Source organism: Primulina tabacum, chromosome 1 (genome assembly GCF_025594145.1).
Source record: "Primulina tabacum isolate GXHZ01 chromosome 1, ASM2559414v2, whole genome shotgun sequence".
In the NCBI taxonomy this organism is placed as follows: domain Eukaryota; kingdom Viridiplantae; phylum Streptophyta; class Magnoliopsida; order Lamiales; family Gesneriaceae; genus Primulina; species Primulina tabacum.
This window is the reverse complement of record NC_134550.1, coordinates 8,551,751-8,572,167: the sequence shown is the minus strand read 5'-3', so window position 1 is coordinate 8,572,167 and position 20,417 is coordinate 8,551,751. Positions and strand designations below refer to the sequence as shown.

General features: G+C 34.8%; 3 protein-coding genes across 3 annotated transcripts; 1 reads left to right on the top strand and 2 right to left on the bottom strand.

Annotated features, from left to right (window-relative positions):
* On the bottom strand, nucleotides 1-2,964 carry LOC142539669 (mitochondrial metalloendopeptidase OMA1-like). The gene is made up of 3 exons (XM_075645280.1): nucleotides 1,729-2,964; nucleotides 1,339-1,487; nucleotides 1-562 (listed from the first exon to the last, which is right to left on the bottom strand). Exons 1-3 carry the CDS (start codon nucleotides 2,689-2,691, stop codon nucleotides 313-315), a joined length of 1,362 nt encoding a protein of 453 aa, XP_075501395.1. The 5' UTR covers nucleotides 2,692-2,964; the 3' UTR covers nucleotides 1-312.
* A 608-nt stretch (nucleotides 2,965-3,572) lies between these two features.
* On the bottom strand, nucleotides 3,573-9,400 carry LOC142539655 (DEAD-box ATP-dependent RNA helicase 7-like). Its single transcript, XM_075645254.1, has 14 exons — nucleotides 8,685-9,400; nucleotides 7,972-8,106; nucleotides 7,482-7,622; nucleotides 7,276-7,387; nucleotides 7,023-7,093; nucleotides 6,730-6,884; nucleotides 6,474-6,585; nucleotides 6,053-6,154; nucleotides 5,879-5,939; nucleotides 5,624-5,792; nucleotides 5,445-5,541; nucleotides 5,267-5,361; nucleotides 4,595-4,728; nucleotides 3,573-4,053 (listed from the first exon to the last, which is right to left on the bottom strand). The coding sequence occupies exons 1-14, from the start codon at nucleotides 9,180-9,182 to the stop codon at nucleotides 3,824-3,826; spliced, it is 2,112 nt and encodes a 703-aa protein (XP_075501369.1). The 5' UTR covers nucleotides 9,183-9,400; the 3' UTR covers nucleotides 3,573-3,823.
* Nucleotides 9,401-9,669: 269 nt separating this feature from the next.
* On the top strand, nucleotides 9,670-16,209 carry LOC142539663 (K(+) efflux antiporter 5). The gene is made up of 20 exons (XM_075645267.1): nucleotides 9,670-10,057; nucleotides 10,252-10,295; nucleotides 10,771-10,838; nucleotides 10,948-11,032; nucleotides 11,141-11,202; nucleotides 11,394-11,469; nucleotides 11,628-11,702; nucleotides 12,792-12,863; nucleotides 12,951-13,034; nucleotides 13,123-13,191; nucleotides 13,298-13,375; nucleotides 13,468-13,556; nucleotides 13,642-13,738; nucleotides 14,185-14,238; nucleotides 14,484-14,579; nucleotides 14,667-14,855; nucleotides 14,924-15,001; nucleotides 15,422-15,466; nucleotides 15,545-15,640; nucleotides 15,824-16,209. The coding sequence occupies exons 1-20, from the start codon at nucleotides 9,838-9,840 to the stop codon at nucleotides 15,851-15,853; spliced, it is 1,707 nt and encodes a 568-aa protein (XP_075501382.1). The 5' UTR covers nucleotides 9,670-9,837; the 3' UTR covers nucleotides 15,854-16,209.
* Nucleotides 16,210-20,417: the final 4,208 nt, after the last annotated feature.

Sequence of the window (20,417 nt, the reverse complement as noted above, 5' to 3'; positions counted from 1 at the left end):
CTCGACGGGTACAAATGGGTTTGTTTATTCTCAGTGTAGTACGTAATACAATGCACGTATCCTTATTTGTAATGAAGAGATACATGGTATGAAATGTAAACTATTTTACCTGCAAAAATCAACCAGTCAACAACCAAATAAAAAGCCCAGCTGAATCGAGGATTCGAGCGTTCAGCTAAATCACACAATATATAGCTAGTATCTAGAAGATTAATCTTATTATCACCCCCTTCGCTGCAGATCAAAAGGTATACAACCAAAATTGTCCGCAGGTGTCGTCGCTATTTCGCTTAAGAGGCATTACCGATAACTCTAAAGAAAACCCTCAACCCCTCGCCCAGACTGCACCTCACGATAGATGTTGAATGCTTCTTCCATAACTTTAGCCTGAGCTAATGTTTGAGCTCTCTTCCTGCCAGAAGGATGAGTAGCAAGATAATCTTGTAATTTCGAATCTCCCACTATTCTTCCCAACTTCTCGTAGACTTGGGGAGCAACACGTGGATCGTATCCAGCTGACGCGATCAGCAGAAGTCCAATATAATCGGCTTCCATTTCCATTCTGAGATTTGGATAAAAAGAATTTTAGTTTGGTTTAATTTCCTTTCCATTTTCGAGACATCAAATTAAACAAAGCAGCCTTACAATTGAACTGGCAGATAAAAAGAAAGAGGTAAACCTTCCGAGAAATATCACAAGAACATGATGGAACAATTTGCTATCAAAGTCGATGCTTGGATGTTCCTCAAATTGATTTGGTAGGAATTTTTATTGCTCAAATAATATTCCAATCATACAAATTGCAGTTAATAAGAATAAAACAGCCCTATTGTGAGAATTAAGGAACGTGTTACTTCTGAAGAACACAAAGAAAACAGCAATTGGCTCTCGGATGGCAACCAAAATCAGCCTAAATTAATAGTTGTGTAATATGGTCATGTTGAGACTAAATGAAGTGAAAGGCATCATTCATCTATTTATTTTCCATTAGATTGGCCAAAATAATGTCTTTATTGTTAATGAATTTCGTTTCTCATCAAAAAGGAACTTACTTGCCCCAAACAACAAACATGTGTACCTGCTACGATCTCACAATTCACAAAGCATTTGTGGCGTCAGGCATTTAAAATGACAACAAACAGCAACCAGGAATCATGACGATTAATGAAATAGCACAAAAAATGCGAGAGTTGAAAATATCTGAATCGTTAGAAGTTCAAATGAGGCAAGAAAAATGAGCTTTAACTTTTACTTAGACCACCACATAAAATCAGCACAAAGTCATAAATATGGAGAGACAAAGTATTCCCACAAAAGAGAACATCTAGTTCAATATACCTTCTAGAGAAAGGAAGCCTGAGGAACAGATTCGACATTGTGTTCACAAAATCAGGTATGAAAAACTGATAAAGAATCAACTGTAATATGGTCAACCAGAGGTTTTTCGATATCTGTTCAGCCGAATGCCTTGCAATAGCATGACTAACCTATAGAGTAAAAAACAATGCAGATTACATCAATAATAAATAAAACAAATAACTAATAAATATAATCACAGGAAGCAACCCACAAGGGGAGCAGAGCAGTCACCCACGAATGAAAAAATTCATCTTCGTACATTTTTTTTTCAAAAAACACGAGTCCTAACCCCAAAATATCTAATTCTATGGTAGCCCAGCAAAATATTTTTAGTCAACAATACAAACATATACATAAGAATGTGTGTACCTCATGCCCAATAATAGTAGCTATCTCAGCATCAGCTCTGAAATGGTTGAGTAATCCGGTAAAAACAACAATCTTACCACCAGGTATACAGAAGGCATTAATCATAGGCTCATTAACCACAATAACCTCCCACTTTAACCCCTCCAAATGTCGTGTTTCGGATTTCACCCCCTTCTCTTGACCCTTCTTCCTACTCTTCTGAACCCACTGATCATCAAGAATCTCATCTTCCTTATCCCACTTATGTTCACTTTGCCATATCTCCTCTTCGCCAATCTTATCACTCAATGCCCTGACTGTCTCGTGTGTATTAGCCTCACTAGGCTGAATCACACTTTCAGGAGAGTATCGAACATCACTCCACACCTCTTCTTTCTTGAATCCTCTCTCCAAAGCCTCGATAATATCTTGGGATATTCTTTGAACCCTAATGCTATCTGGATGAAGGGGAGGCAAGATTCTACCCTTGAACTGATTCTTTACCTGCTTAAACTGATTCTCACCCAGCTCTTTCTCTAGACTTCTAGACAAAAGCACAAAATGGGTTCTTTTTGTGTAAGGTACAGTCTCCAAATTCCCAAAGTATATGGTGATAACAACCCCGGAGCCTACCAAAACCACAATCAAAACATTTCTTGGAGAGAACTGAGACCAACGCTTATATCCCCTGGGTTTGAAGTGGTAAATTTGGTTCCTATCTACATAGTAAAATCGTTTTGCTCCATTAAGGAAAGGACTCCTGCACTGAACTTGCTGAAGCAAATTTGGTAAAGCAGAGTTTCTGAAAAGTGGTTGAGAAAATCCACAAATACTTGAATTCCGAGAAGTGGGTCTGATACAAGAGGTGGAAAAATGGGTTCTCGAGAGAGCTTCCTTATTGAGGTTTCTGGGTACAGAAATATTCAAATTAAAGCTATGCAAAGAATCATATATCAATCTCGACGATCTTCTACACCATTCCATTATTTGAATCAATCAAATATGGTGATTAACAATGAAAATAGGGGTTTAGGGGTCGAGATTTGAATGAAAGGGGCATATGATCGACGGATGCTACAGAAAATGGTGGGAACATTGAAGATATCCAGAAGCAATAAATAATTCCATGTAATCCACACGGGACAGAAAAGGTTAAGTTCTTCGCAGATTTTCAATGGAATCGAGCAGCCGAGTTTTTTTTGGTTGTTCTTGAGCTACTTGATGTTGAATGAGGTTGCCAAGCGTCAAGGGATAAATAAACCGGGCCTGAACCTTCTCAGATGGATTTTTAGCTGGTGTATTTTTTGTCTTAACAAATTTCCTATCTTCTTTTGTAATTTTGATATTTTATTCTATGGGACACAAATAACATTAATTATTCATGAAAAAATATTAAATTCAGATTTAATAATATATAATATCAAAATCACAAATAAATCAAGACAAAAACTTGTGTGAGACGGTCTCACGAGTCGTATTTTGTGAGACGAATCTTTATTTAGGTCATCCATGAAAAAATAATACTTTTTATGCTAAGAGTATTAATTTTTATTTTGAATATCGGTAGCATTGACTCGTTTCACAGATAAAGATTCGTGAGACCGTCTCACAAGAGAGCTACTCACAAATCAAATATGCAACAAAAATTATAATTTTTTTTATTTTCCTTTTAAATAATATTATTGTATTTATCGAAATAAATTTTTTAGTAAAACTAAAGAGCCGAGATTCTGTATATACAACATATACGGTCAAAATATAAATTTTACAGTTAAGATTACGATAATTTTCTCATTACGGATTATACATGAGAATCATAAAAAATCCTTTTTTACAATTTTTTTCTCAGTTCCATACGTTATCAGTAGACAAATCCCCCGAAGGATCAAAGCTAATATTAAATAAGAATATCAACAAAATTTAAACAATTGAGTCAACCCACTCAAAATTAAATCAACTTAAGAACACTTGTTATCATTTAAAGAACAAGGCAATAAAATGTTATGAGAGCCATTTAGTGCTCAAGTACAAGTTTTCTTCAGCAACAAAATTTTTATGCCCCAGCGGGGCATGCTGGATTGCTGGTACTCTATCCCTATGCATAAGGTATATGCTTTCACCATTTGTGGCCGGCATTGCCACGACCTCTACCCCCTCCACCACGGCCTCGCCAATCGGCAAACCCTCCTTTCCCTCCTCTTCCAAAAGAAAATCTACCGTTTTGCCTGTCTGAGAAACCACCGCGTCCACCACCACCAAATCTTCCACCTCTAACCGGCTCTCTTTGTTGTAAACTAGGTAATGATTTTACCACCTCCAAGTTCACCCCAGCAGCACTTTCCTGGCCTACGACATGCGGTAAACATCAGTTGTGTAACAACTCAGAGGAATCCAGATTAAATAGTATATTATGGACAAAAACTATTTGGTATTATTGTAGGTGTTTCGAGGAAACGTCGTCAGTCTTCTTAAAAGGTGTTTCCACAAAATGAATTGGGCTTTACAAGTGTTTTCTGAAGTTACATTTTCAACCATATATTTGACGCAAGTAAAAACATGACAAGTTATTTATTTAGCTTTTTAGATAGTTGTTTTCGTAAAGATATTTTAAAATTAAAAATACAGCTTATCATAAAAGAATGTAATAGAATAATTGGATTCTTTCTGGGAGTGGTGATAAATAGAAAGGATCGTAATAATAATGGCGTAGGAAACTGAAATGTAGGAAAAAGTGAACAGGACAAAAGTGTAGGTTTAGAAAATAAATTGAGAATGGGGTGAAGATTGTTTATTTCATTTCGATAACAAACACAGGTAAGAGGTATTTCAAGGATTCTTTGCTTTGCAGAGTTCTTCAACTTTCATTAAATGTCAGGTAGGAACTCACCAGCAATGAATGTGTCCAGATCTTCGGCAGCCACATCAAAAACTGCCCCCGTCCCATCAGCTGTTAAAGAAAGTCCCTTGATTGACTCAACTTTTTCTTCAGGTAAAAATCTTCGTAGAATCCCATAAACATAGCTGGAACGTCACAATGTCAGTAAGAATGGAAAAGGTGGAGAACATACTAACAAACATAAGGAGCTAGTCGAGTGCAACCAACATCTCCAGGAAATCATAAATATCACTAATTATAAACCTACCACTACACTATAACATCAAACACAAATACAGAGGTAATAACTAGACTGCAAGAATTAAGATGATTCCATAGGCAAAAGACCATGGTTTGTTTTTCACAAACAAAATACAAAATATTGAAAGTACTTAGAGAAGAATGAGAAAAAAAAATATCTCCATGCTTCGTAGAAGTCGACCAAAAATTGGAAGGAGTTCTCAGCAGAAATCTTGCCATAGCTAATACAATCATGTCGTAGAAATATATTTGATAAATTTATACAAAACCGAAAATTTTCTCTATGTTTCAAGGGTAACTTGTCACTTAGTGTATCACAGAAGTGGGGCAATAAATCAAACTTTCAACACGATCCACCTATATGTAGTGACCTTTCACCTGGTAAAATAGATTAATTATAGATAATGAAATGCAAGAACTTACGATGGTGAGTGAATAGGCCTTCCACTTTCGAGGAAAATTGTCACAAAGTTCTCCATAGAAGTGAGAAGTGATCTGCTCTTGATCTCGGTATAGCCCTGCATAACAAACAGAAAAATTTGAGGCAACAAAGGAATTCATAAATTTTCAAGTAAAACGGAGGCAATATATAAAAACTTACAGCAGCCTTGGCCAGAGCTTTTGCGAGTAATTCTGCTGGTGATAAATCACACGAGTTCAGCAGCTCTTCAGCCACAGCCTTGAACACCGGAATAACACTGCAAGTCAGAGCAATGGATATCTTTTTCAATGTCAGGGAAAACATATACTTCAAATTTTCTTGATCATAATGCTGCATACCTATCAGAGATCTCGGTGATCTTTTCTGCAGCTTCCAAACCAGCAGCTTTAGCTATATCGGCTGGTTGTGGAGCAGATATGTGTTCAAATTTCACACCAGATTCTCTTTCAATCCTTGAAAAGTTCGATTTCCTTGGATCATAAAGCATCACAGCAACACCACTTTTGCCTAAAAAGGTTTCAACGTACTTCCTCAATGGACATGCACCATAAAGATGAACATAAAATGCAAATGATCATATTATTAGCAATCACCTGCTCTGCCTGTTCTTCCAGATCGATGAATGTACGCCTCTACATCACGAGGAGGCTCACACTGAAGCATAACAAATATTGTCATCAGACTTCCATGTGAGGAGTATCATAAGCGCTATATATGTGTGTGTGTATCGCTGAATCATGTTGTGAGATGAAGAAAAAAAATAGTACCTGAATTATTAACTGAACATCATCAATATCTAATCCACGTGCGGCGACATTGGTAGCTACAAGTGTTGAAAATTTTCCAGACCGAAATCCAGAAAGGGTAACCTGAAAACATCATAACATAGTTTTACAAGGATTTCCATGGGTGTCTTTCAATTTTGTTATGCCTAAATCCTAATTGTAAAAGTTCCTCACCACCGTATAACAAAGAATATCATTGAGATTGCAATCTCATTTACCATTCAATCAAAATGCTAGAAAATCAGTGGTGTTAAGCTTAGACATGAACAGTAGGGTCATTATAGGAGACAATTTCTATACAGTGAATAAAATCTAATGACAAGAGAGGACACATTTTAAACCAATTCTTCTTATTTTAATAAATGAAGATAGAACACATAAGTGCTCAAGGATAACATCTTACTTCCCGTGTTGCCTGCTGTATATCCCCATGCAAAGCTCGTGCTCCAGGCAGTAATCCAGCTAGTGTAGAAGCAGAGTCCTTAGTCTCAGTGAAAATAATAGTGCGGCCTCCACTATAGAAATTATGCCATGGAAAATGGGTGAGGGGATGATAACAAGAGACAATAAATAGATAGGAAAATGGATGATCATACGAAAAAATTAAATTCCAAATATCATGTAAAATTATTGGATGCAGTAGACAGAAGCAAATCAACCTGCTGTAGCAGCGAATGATATCAGGAATAAGCTGGGATCTGGCAGAACTAGAGCAAGGAAGAACAATATGCCTCACACTGATGCTAGCCTTCATTTTCTCATTTCCAACAAGGTCAGCGGTCTTTTTATCAGGTTTTAAAAATTTAGCTGCAATCTGGCATGACAAATGCAGGTTTTGTTCAAAAAAAGGGAAGGAAAACTGACAAAAATGAAGGTTTGAATAACAAAATTATCACGGCATCTTCCGCTTCAAGGAAAACCCAAGAAACAAAGAAATACAAGAAAAACTTACTTGCTTCACCCAGGCTGGTAGAGTGGCACTAAAGAGGAGAGTTTGGACTTTACTTGCATCTTGTACCTTGCCTTCAAATTTATAATGAAAATGAATTATAATAACTTAAGATTAAGAACAAAACTAAGATTAGCAAATAAGTACTCTGAAGAAGTCTAAATCAAGAATAAGGTCACATCCAAATGCAAATGCTCGATCGATGATGTTGCAGCAAGAGGAAAAAATAAAAAGAAAATTTGTCAATCTAACATACCTAGAATAAGTTCAACATCTTCAACAAAACCCATCCTCAACATTTCATCAGCCTCATCAAGTACTCGGAACTTTAGTGCCCTAAGATCAATATTTCCCCTCTCTATGTGATCCTGCAGATAAATTCCAAACTCGCAATCTATTTAAAAACTGTACAGAATTGTCCATCAAAAAGTAGGAAGAAAGTTGCATTAAATAAAATTATACCTTGATACGACCAGGAGTACCAACAACAATATCAACACCTCTTTTCAATTGAATATGTTGTGGCTGGTAGGGAGAACCCCCATACAGGCAACATGAATTCAACCCTAATGCCCCACCATAGGCTTCAAAGTCAGAAAACACCTAAGATCATATTAACAAAGAAATGTAGGGACCAAAATATATAAGACAGCGATACTCAGAGAAGTAATAATCAGAAGAATCTTGAAAAAGAAAAATAAACATGGAGATATTGTATTGGAATCTGGAATATGTATTCAGATCTTGGATTCGGGATTCCATAGAGCAAAATTGAAAACGAAGGCCAAAACAATTTTTTTCAGTGATCGCAATAAACATAAAAAGAACATTTTATGTGGTTAACAATTGTGAAACTTCTTTTGAATTAATCAATTAAGGAAATAAGGAAAAATATTATTCTACATTTCTTCACAATACTACTAGTTACTAGTTACCCAAATATAGAAGATACCTGTGTGGCCAATTCTCTAGTGGGTAAAAGCACAAGAACACTAGGTGTTCTTCCATATCCAGTCTTTCGGGATGCTTTTGCGGGTCCATTTGTCAATGATTCCAATATGGGTAACACGAATGCCAATGTTTTCCCCTGTTATCATACTTTTAAATTAAAGAAAAGATGTAGAATGCATAATCAACACATAAAACATAAAGGAATTAAATCATATCTATTTGTTTATTCAGAGATAAACAGGTGTCCACCAGAGTCAGGAGACTATAAATCGAACAATTAGCTATTTGGATTTCAACAGTAGTTGCTAGAATGAGTAATCACTGACAGCCTACATTTACATTCATTAACAAGTTGCATCCCGATCAAATAAAATAGATTGTATATTTCCTGATTACATCAACTCAATTACACCAGCTAAAATACTAAAATCTTGTCATTTCCAGCAGAACAACGAACATTATCAAAGCCATCGTTTTAAGGAAAATGCAGTCCCTAGAAAATAGAATCCACTAATAACAAGCTACTAACATCCTACGTTCATCCTGTCACTGGAGAGTATATCAACAGAAAAACCTTTTGATGTGAATTCAACCAGAGAAAATCAAATAAAAAATCCAGAAAATAACCCATAAATTCAGAAGCCAGATAGCATGAATTGTAACATCAATTCGTCAAAAAAAAATCTTACTAAACCAAAAAAAAAAAAACCTGACCTGACCAGTGCGCGCCCTTCCAACCAAATCCGAACCATCAAGAACAGTATCGAACGTCATCGCCTGAATAGGAAACAGCGATTCGATCCCTTTCACCTTCAAAGCGTCCCTCAACGGCTTCGATATCCGGAAATTAGACACCGCATTGGGGTTCTCATCCTCCTCCTCCTCCTCGTTCAATTTCATCCTCTTTTTCTTCTTTCCTAGATCATTCATCGGCTCGCCAGTCTCCGTACTAGTTTCGCTCCTCTCCTCCTCCTCATCATCATCGTCAATTTTCAATGCCTTTCGCTTAGTCTCTTTGCTCTTTTTCAAATGGGTATTGGAATTCAAATAGTCTGTATCAGGCTCAGAGGTTAGTTTAGTCTTTTTGCTTGACTTTTTCTCTTTCTTGCCATTTTTCTCCACATAATCCTCCTCAACGGCACAAGCCTCAACATTTTTCATCTTCAGCTTCTTCTCGGACGATGGAGACTCCGCCGCAACCACCGAAGGCATCGTTGACTATACGTAAACTTCGTGTATGTATATGTGCGTGTGTATACTGTGTGTGAGAGAGAAACAATTGAGTTCCGCTGCTGCAGGGGATGGTGTATCAATGAGACGCAGCAGCAGCAGCAGCAGACAAGAATCAAGAGGAGTAACAGAGGTTTAGGGTTCGCTATTTATAGGCGATTAAGGTGGAGCGATTTCTGTCCGTTGGATGCGTCGGTGGGCGGTGAACTGAAAACGCCGGGAAGATTGGGGGGTTCTGGGGAGGTATTTGAATTGGGCCTCATTTTTGTAACCAGGCCCAAGGTTAAAATTGTAAATTTAGGGCTCTCTCAATTTTTTTTAAAAATCAAAATAAAAAACAAACTATTAAATAATAGAAATAATTAAGCAAACGTTTTACTGACTTCATGCAGTGGGACACGTGTCAATAAATGATTTGCTGTAAGCAGAAGCAAAAACCTGTCATTAAGATCTCGCGTCTTTAATTAAGTAATCAAATTCCAACTAACCCAAGAGGATCCAGGTTCCTTTCGATACAAGATTACATCAAATCCAATCCCTTTTGCCCCCAAAACTCTATCATTATTCAAAAAAAGAAAATAAATTTTTAAAAAGATGGGTTTTTTTGGAATTTAATTGAAGAATTTATTGACGGGTAATGGGGATGGTGAAGGGCTGTGGAGTTTTGGTTTTGACTCTTGTAATTGTTGTTTTTTGCTCGAGTTTTGGTGTTTCGGCGACATCGGAGAAGGAAATTAGGGAAAGGTTTTATGGGGATTTGGTAAATTCGACGGCCGCTGATAATGGAGAGGGGAGTATTGCAAAGATGTTTGATCGTGTTTTGGAAAAAGAGTTTTCTGAGAATGATCAGCCCGAAGGTTAGTTGTTTTTCCTACTTTGATTTCAGTTAAAGTTTTACTTTTTGGAAAGAAATGGTCAAATTAGGTTTTTGAGATTGGCTGGGGGGATTCTGTTTGTTTTTTTTTTCCGCACACTGTTTATGAAGTAATTTCTTCGGGTGGTAAACCTTGTCTTTTGTTACTGCTTTCATTTTTCATGTTCATTTATCAAGGTTCTGGCGAAAGCAGCTTCAATAGCAGTGTAGCTGATCGACAGGTCTGTTTATTTCTTCTTTTGATTTTTGTTTGAAATGCATTGAAGTGGGCATTTTAGTTTTTCTTTTAATCAGAACTTAAAGCTGTATGGATTTTCTCATCTATTTCATCATAAAGAGTTAAAGTTTATTTATTTATCCATCTGGTTTGTGTTTTCGTGCATCATGCTTTTGAAGACTCGTGATACTCTCTCTTCATACCTTGGATTACTCTCAGCAGAAAGAATTGAATGCAATAATAGTTTTGCTATCAAAAAAAAATGAATGCAATAATAGTGAGATATTTTGTGAAAGGAAGTTGGTTTTTTGGTCATTCCATCATAATCATAAATAAATAAATAGCTGGTGATTTTTTGGACAGCATATGCTTTAATTCTATTTTCTTGTTTATCTTTCAGGTCATCATCGTTCTATTCTTTATGAACTGATCGATGTTTATCCTTTTTGCTAACATTAGATTCTATCATGACTGGTCAGGCTGAATTGGAGACTGTTGCCAAAATCACTCATGAGAAGATAAAGAAGAACGAAACTAAAGAGGCCAAGTAAGGCAGTGAGCATGAATTTGCTTCTTCAATTGAATAATATAGATTGTTGTCAATTTACAAGAAAATGATTCCAGTATTTTGAACCTCTTTTACACTCATTCTCCAGTCGGACCAAAATTTTCCAGCTTCAAGATGTTTTCTCACTTGAGAATGAAGATTCTGATGACATGACAACTCTGATTGATAAAAAGGTGAAACATTTTTTATGGGCAACGATGTTAAGACTGGAATTCTTTAGCAAATTTTCAGTGTTGTTAGCGATGAATGAATCCTTTCTCATTCACTATGCTTTATTGCAGGATAATGTGTTTGTGATGTCGAATAAAAAGTCAAAATATCCTGTGCTCCAAGTAGATTTTAGGTAAATCTACTTAAGCAACTCAGGCGAGAGAGGGTGTGTGCTAACATACAACCATACGATGTTTGTGTGTTCTGACCTTCCCGCCCTCACACACATATTGGTGGAGTTGGGGAGTTTTGTATTTTGTAAATACTGCTGTTCAAACTTGGCATGGTACATATGACATCATATACAATGTTGAAATCTTGTAGGCTGATTTCAGACTTGGTAGTTGTGATCGTCTCTGCCGCCATTGGTGGAATAATCTTTTCATGTTTAGGACAACCGGTTGGTAATTTTGCTTGTTGTAAATACTGTTTTATTCCATTATTATGTATTCCCTGTGCTCTCTGAATTATTTATTTTGCCTTTGGCTACTTTTACCTTAAGTAAATTATGTGTTTCAAGAATAACAAATATTCTTATCTATTGGGTTTGGATAAAAGGTTATTGTTGGTTATCTACTTGCGGGATCATTAATTGGACCTGGTGGTTTAAAATTCATCAGCGAGATGGTACAGGTGTGTTATTCTACGATGTTCCTTTATTGCTAAAATAATTCTAAGTTTCCAAAAGGAATGTCTTATACTTTGCTTCCTTTCTGCTGTTTTGGATGTTGGAAATCTTTAGCTGAAAGTGAACTTTAACATAGGTCTTTGAATTCTCAGCATTCCTCTTTTACTTTTAAATTTAGCATTTGTACCAACATGACCTTAAGCATTTTGTTTATTTTAAAATTTATGTGATTTAAAGATTTCCTTATTTGTTAGATCTGGTAAATTCTTAAATGAAGTGAAAACTACATGGCTAAATTCTGATTATTTACTTTTCTGACATTATTACACTGTTACCTTTTAGATCAATTGTTGCCAAATCGCGGTGGTATTTGTTTTATGTTCTTATACCTGGAAAAAACAGGATTTTTATCAATGAATTTCTATCTTTTTTAAAAATATATAAATATGTACAGGATGTTTGTATATATCATTTCATCGTGACAATTTCATTGTTTCTTGTTGAACCCTTTGGATGAATAAGTTTAGATTTTCTTCTCGAGTGCTCAACAAGATGCCTACCTTAATATATTTTGTCTTAAAACTTGATTCTTGTGGGTTTTAGCTTTTTATCGGAAGTAGGAGATAAAAATCAGTTGATATGCTGTCAAATTTATTGCTTGCTTTTAGATTGGCAAGAAGTTTGCCAAGTGATTCACATAAGACTTTATCTCTTCTTTATGGTCTAATATAACTCAATTGTCTCTTAGTTGGTCTACATCAAGCCGTTTCAACAGCCGTTTGTATGAATGTGTTGTATCTAGAGATAATTGTTTGCTAAGTTACGTTTCATAATACAGGGTAATCTGTGCTCAATTCTGAATTCAATTTTTTTATCAGTTATTGTGGCCTTCATTCCTTCTCAAATAGAACATTTTAAATTATAGATACTGTTAACTAGTTACATTCTTTGAATTGTCTCTGTTTTATTTCTTAGTGGTTTTACCATAATATATAATAGCAAATTCTTTTTTAGCAACGAGTTAGGGTCAATTTTATACACTACTTTTTCATGTATCCCAATTATCTCCATTTTGTTTTCCATTGATATTTCAGTGTGAGACTGTGGCTCAATTTGGAGTTGTCTTTCTCCTATTTGCTTTAGGGCTGGAGTTCTCTTTATCAAAGGTACAATTCCTTTTGTTATGTCATTATTCACAGCATATTTGTCCACCTATAGTTTCTGCATTGTCCTAATATATGTAACTGATGCAGCTTAAAGTTGTGGGACCTGTCGCTGTCCTAGGTGGATTTCTTCAGATAATTATTCTTATGTTTTTATGTGGTATAACTGCAATGGTAAAAATCTGATATCCTACATCCTGTATATTGTTTGGACACTTGCTTTGGCATTTTATGCCAATGACAAACGATTTGATGGCTGCAGTTATGTGGAGCAAAATTGTCAGATGGTGTATTTGTTGGCTGTTTTCTCTCAATGTCGTCAACTGCTGTGGTATTTATCTGATTTTCTTTTACAAATAATCAACCACGAGCCTTTGTATTGTGTACCGAAGGATGTAATCACATAACAATTAATTTTCTGGCATAATTCCTCACAGGTTGTCAAGTTTCTGGTTGAGAGGAACAGTAACAGTGCCCTTCATGGTCAAGTGACAATTGGAACTCTTATTTTTCAGGTTGATTTGAATCTTCCTGATATAGTTGTCTAAGTTATTATTTTATTACCATTGGGTGAATATTATTATTTTCTATTCAAATAATATTCCAGGACTGTGCTGTGGGTTTGTTATTTGCTTTGCTCCCTGTTCTAGGCGGTAGCAGTGGCATATTGCATGGAATGGTCTCTATGGGAAAAGTGTAAGTTCATCTTAGAGCATTTGTTACTACTTATTAGTCTGCCACACCATCACTTTCATGTTCATTTGTTTGGTATTAATTTCAGGCTACTCACTTTGTCCATTTATCTTGCTCTGGCTTCTGTGTTGACTTGGATTTTTGTTCCTCGGTTTTTGAAGTTGATGACACAGCTATCGTCCCAAGTTAGTAATCATAACATTTTTTTTACTATTCTTCACAGTTTTTTTTGTGTGTTTAATTTCGGAAAAAACATGGTCTGATCCTAGAAGTTTAATCTGTTGTCTAAGAATTTTTTGACATATTCACGAGTAATGCTTAAGTTTCATTGTTGTAGATAATTGAGAAAATGTTGTTGATGTCTTATGATTTAATCCAGTACCAGGGTAGTCCTCTGAGTAGTTATCAACCATTGGTGTAATTAATGCTCTAAAAGAGATATTAACCTCAAGTAGGGTCAATCGTCATGTGCTAGTTGAAGTTGTTTTCCAATCTTATGGCTGTAAGAATAGAAAAATGATCATAAGATTATTTTTGCTCTCATTTTTCGTGCACTCTGGGGTTCTAAGATACCTTTTGACTGTTGGAATCGCCCAAATCTTACTTGTGTGTTTGTTTATGTGATCATTAGACAAATGAACTCTATCAGCTGGCTGTTGTGGCTTTCTGCTTGATGTCAGCTTGGGTAAGGACGGCGTAATCCCAACTTTTTATGTAAATTTTCTTTTTTTATTTTCCTGTTTAATATGGTTAACCCTGTAAACACCTTGTTTGTGGTCCCATTTATGGTGAGTAAGGTGAAAAGTCAAGTCTAGAAAATTATAAATTCCTCATAATCAGATTGTCATGGGGTATATGTGTGAATCTCGTGACATTTATATCAATAAATCAAGTTATTGAGAAATAAAAATCTCATCTTGTGTTTTTCAGTGCAGTGATAAGCTGGGCCTTAGTCTTGAGCTGGGTTCCTTCGTGGCTGGGGTCATGATATCCACCACTGAATTTGCACAGCATACCTTAGACCAGGTATTTTCTTGTGAACTGTTTAACTCTAGTTTTCAGTAATTCTGAATGAATCATTCGATAAATCTTTGAGTACATGTTTTTTTGTAGGTCGAACCGATTCGTAACCTCTTTGCTGCTCTCTTTCTTTCTAGTATTGGAATGCTCATACATGTGCAGTTCCTCTGGACACATGTGGATATATTGCTTGCATCTGTTCTTCTGGTGGTGGTTGTTAAGACAACAGTCGCTGCAGTGATTACAAAGGCATTTGGCTACAGTCTTAGGACATCATTTATCGTAAGTCTGACCTTTCCTATTTTTCTCAATCAAGGATCTCTGACTTATGGTTGCTATGTTCTTTGCAGGTTGGTGTGCTATTGGCACAAATCGGGGAATTTGCTTTTGTTCTCCTTAGTCGTGCATCAAACTTACATCTTGTTGAGGTGATTTCTCACCATTTTCAATCAGATATTGTCCTGACAATACATGAATTTTTTGTTCCACCTCCTTTGTCAAGCGTGGTTCAATATGTGTTGGTGTTTTGAATTTGACTTAGTGTTGTGAGTTTTAATTTAATGAAATTTTACACACAATTGCCGTGTAACATTTGGTGAACATTTTCAGTTTGGCCTTTAAAGTTTGACATGCAAGGCATGAGCAGCATTTATTATATCATGATATGCATTTGTTGATTTATGTTCAGAATCACATTTTTCGAAGTAAATGAAAGTGCAATTCATTTGCTAGCTAAGGAACATGCTACTTGGGAGTCAAAATGCTCTTCATGATGCTAATATGTTTATACCATGAATAGTATTTTCTTCGTTCCATTCTGACTTTGGATTCTGTTCAAAAATATGTAGGGTAAGGTCTACCTTCTTCTACTTGGAACAACAGCTCTCAGCCTTGTAAGTTTTTTAAATGTTCAAGTTTACTCCAAGAATCCCCATAGTCGCCTACTCACAAGCCATCGCTTAACACTACAGGTCACAACGCCCGTCTTATTCAAATTGATACCTGCTTTAATGCACCTAGGTGTTCTTATGCACTGGTTTCCTTCAGAGACCGCGACTAACAATGAGGTGATTGTATAATCTTCCTGGCCCGTTACTTCAGAGACACCGGCAATTATTCAAATGAACAAAATATATGGTGCATAAGATCCGAACTGCCTACAAGTCAAAATGTCTAGGCTTGAATCTCTGGATTATTTCATATTTGACGTACACAATCAACTAATATAATACTAAACTCATTTTCTGCAGGAAAAAGTCTCAATGACTCGAAGCGCGTGAAATCTTTGTAATTACATGATTTCTTTATGGTCTCTGACTAGATCACAGTACAATTAGAAGTGGATCATATAGACAGTTTTGTTATAGAAAAGCAGCAGCAAGACTGATGGTTCAGGCATACATCAAAGCGTGTTGGAGAGACTTAGCTTAGATTATGTGTGCATATACACATTTGGTTATATTTATACAAGCATTTGACCGTAGTAGTTAAATGCTTAGAGCAAGATGTTATTCGGGTCTTTGTTCTTGTCACAGATTTCGTCGATATATTTTATCATTAGTCAATTATTTACCACACGGCCGCCATGTTGCTTGGGTTTGTGTTCAGTGATTTGTCAATGGAAATTATACCCTTTTTTAAAAAAAATTCAATCGAAATTGACTGATGAACTAAAGGTTCTCGGTGTTTAATTTATGACTTGGAATGCTTTCAATCTCATTGAGTGTGCTGATATAAATTCTTGTATGAAAGGAATCCCGTAGACTTCTTGCGAATCAAGACCATCAACATTCAACAACCCTTTTAAAGATTTCTCATTTCTGCACTAGAAAACCGAACAGCAGTAAATGATCCATAGTGTCTGGAGTCCAACATGAACAGCAGCTTGAATGGCAATAAATGGTTTTTTTAGACTGTTGCGACTGAGTTTGAAACACGAAGCTTTGTCTTTAAACTTAAAATTTTAGTCTGAGATAAAGATGGTTGTTCTTGGAGTCAAAACAAAGAGGGGCAATATTGTTGAAAGAATGTATGCAACATTTACGTGTCTTAAAAACCTGTAACAGGGCTATGCAGATTGTATGATATGACAGCTATCAGCCGATCACGGGTCCTATTATGCCTTAATAAATTCTCCTCTTTAATTTCTTATCGACAAAACGAAGCCCATTTTGTCCCAACATTTATTACTTGCGATTTTTAACTTTTTAAAAAGTGACATGGTGTATTTTTGACATATTGATTGGCAAAAATTAGTTATTATTACTATTATTTAAATTAATTATAAATTTAATATAAATATTTTTTAACGTATCTTAAAAAATTTAATCAAAATTTATGCATATAATAAATTACAAAAATTTTGACTATTTGAAAAATATTTATTTATTGTTCAAAATTTTAATGAACAAAATAAATTTTTTTATTTTTTTATTAGTCTACTCATTCAAGATAATAAAATCAATTTAAAGCAAAAACTTGTGTAAGACGGTCTTACGGGTCGTATTTTGTGAGAATAATCTCTTATTTGGGTCATCCATGAAAATGTATTACTCTTTATGCTAAGAGTATTACTTTTTATTGTAAATATCGGTGGGTTGACCGGTCTCACAGATAAAAATTCGTGAGACCATCTCACAAGAGACATACTCTCTATTTAAAAACAGAAGATTGTTATCCTAATTTGAGAGTTATATCAAATGACATTACTATTTTCATATAAAAAAAATTTAAAATTTAAATATATTCATTATATTATATCAATAATTTTAAATAATAATTCAAAACCTAATACTTATTAATTTTAATTATTGATTATAAAAATAATATTTATTGCATCGCACGAGTGAAATACTGGTAGTAATTATTTGCTTAATAATTAAATAAATATTACAATTCTAATATTTTTTTGTACTGATTTTTTAAAAAAACAGAACATTTTATATTTCATGCTTTCAGATTAAAAAATCATCTCGATCTTGGACTATTTGTACCACACTACGAATAAATAATAGTTGCAGAATGGCATGCACGCGATATTTGTGTGAATTATTTTATTTGAACAAATAAGCAAGTTTCATAAAGTTTCGTAAAATTAAATATATCACAGTAACACAAATCATATATGATTGATATAATCAATACAAAAAATTTAATGAAGTTCATCATTTCAACAGAGTTTAGTTTCAATTTGAATAAAAATTAATAAAAAACATATAATACATAAATTATATTTGAATTAATATAAAAATAAATTAAATTCAAATTTGAACTAAATGAATGCATATAATCAATGCAAACAATAATTGAAATTATCATTTACTGCAGTACATATATTTCAATATTTGTGATATAATTCTGTTCCAAACTCAACCCATAATAATTAAAATAGAATTGTGACTCATTATTATTGTTGTTCTGTTGTTTTGTAAGGTAAGTGGAATAGGGCATGAAGGGATATCAAGCGCAGAAGCCATTGAAAGAGACTCAACGGCCAACACTATCCCTTTCAAAGACTTCAAAAAGAAAAAAAGAAATAGTGGATGATGCAGAGGAGCGGGGCCCAGTCTGACAAAGCTGGTAGCTCCGCCCAATAACAGCCGCAGTCTGACGGCGGAAACGCGGCTGCTGCGATGTTTGTTGGCTGCCTGCCACCGCTCTTCGAATCCTGTGCATGATGCTTTTATTTTATTAGTCGTAGCTTCTGCTCCTCTCCTAAAAGAACCAACTTTGCTGCTGTGTTCCCGATAAACTATAAAGGCGTTGCATATTTGTTTATAAAAACAATTGTTTGTTGATCATATGTAAGCGAAACGATCTCACGAATATTTATTTATGAGATGAATCAATTCTGTCTATATTTATAATAAAAAATAATATTTTTTAATTTTAAAATAATATTTTTGAATAAGTGACCCGGATATATATAATATTCGTTACACAAAATTGACTTGTAAAATCGACTCACAACCATTTGGATCGACAATTATTCATAACACGGTTAACACCCTGTCTTCGAATTTCGATGAATATTATTTATATTATTTTAGAAATTCCAAATAGTAAAAAGAAAATATGACAATCACACAATTATTATTTTTTCCCGTTATTTTTTTATATACCAAGGGATGAGAGACTCGAATTTAAGTCATTACAAGTGAGATAATTGGGTCAATTGGCCGGTTTTTTCAAATGTTTGTTGTCTAATTTCACAGTTCTTCATGTACTCACCGTATAATTATTTCTTCCGTACCATATACATCAACTTTTATTCAAATATATATCCAAATTACTTCAATAAATTTTCTCCCAATGTTTTTATTTGAATTTTTTTAAAAAAATAAAATTGTGATGGATGAAACCAAAACTAGCGTCACTGTCTCATTTTTGGGTTTTTTATAAATAATTTAAAAATTAAAAATTATTTCAAAAATAATTCAAAATAATTGTTTTTTTCAAAATTACTCTAATTTGTGCTTACAAAACACGGATTAGAGTGAGATGGAGGACCACGTGAGCATTATCTATGCTTTGTAAGTACGGATGCTCCACGTGGACGAGCATACGTGCTTACAAAGCACGAATGCTCCATGTGCTCCACTTGACGTCACCTCTCTACCCACCTTCCACCTTATATCTTTCACTCATCTCTTTCTTCCTCCTTCCTTGCTCTTTAATCTTTATTTCTCTCTCACATTCAAAAATTTTTCTTTCCTCACCGGACAATCGTGAACCATCTTGAGCTCGTTTCTTGTCTTACAATGAAGTTTAGATACTTTTGCTAAAGTAAATTATTTGTAACTAATTTTGACAACTTATTTCAGAATGACAGATAATCGAGTTCCATAAGATCTCATTGTCCTCTATTTACAAGCGACATATATGTCATCTACAGTTTCTTCCGTAACCGTTGATGATATTGTCAAAGTCAAGAGGTCGGACAATTTGATTTGAAAGTTATACAGTGATAATTACATACACAATCATGTACTTGCATACTTGAATCATATGGGTTTTTATGAAGTTTTAGAATGTGGCTCGCAAGTTTTTGATATAATCATTTGATTACTGCTCTTGTTGAACGTTGACAACGCGAGAAACACACGTTTCATTTAACATGTGGTGAAGCAACTGTTACGTTACAAGATTTTTCAATCATTTGAGGTCTAACAATTGACAGTTAAGCAATTATTAGAATAGATGTGTCACATAAAGTTGAGGAATGACAACACAAATGTTTGGATTTGTTGGGATTTGTGCCATCATCAAAACATTTGAAAGGTGCTCGTTTGTCTATGATTGCGCTACACGATCATTGGATGTCTAAGCATGGATTTGGTGATATGGACGAGTACTATTCGTTCTTCCTAAGCACGGATTTGGTGAGGTGGACGAGTATATGTTCTTCGTAAGTACAAATTTGGTGTGTTGGCATCCGAGGTGGAGCATCCGTGTTTACGTAGCACGCATGCTAGTGGCGAGGTGGAGCGTCTGTGCTTCGTAAGCACGGATGCTAGTGTATGAGGTGGAGTTTCCGTGCTTACGAAGCACATATTAAAATATTTGTGCAAAATTATTCGTTTTTGAATTATTTTTGAAATAATTTTTTATTTTTGAATTAATAATAAAAAAACCCCTCATATTTAGAATAAGATTGATGTAAGTACTCAACATATTTAAACGAGAAATGTTTGTCGCTTTATGAAAATTAACATGCAATCAAAATAATTCAACTATAATATTTCAAATTGTATAATTAAGTCTCGAGTCCGAGAAACTTCGTCTCAAATCTGGAATCTTTGTGTCATATGAGATATTACATTTAGTTGGGTTTTAGGTTTTTGA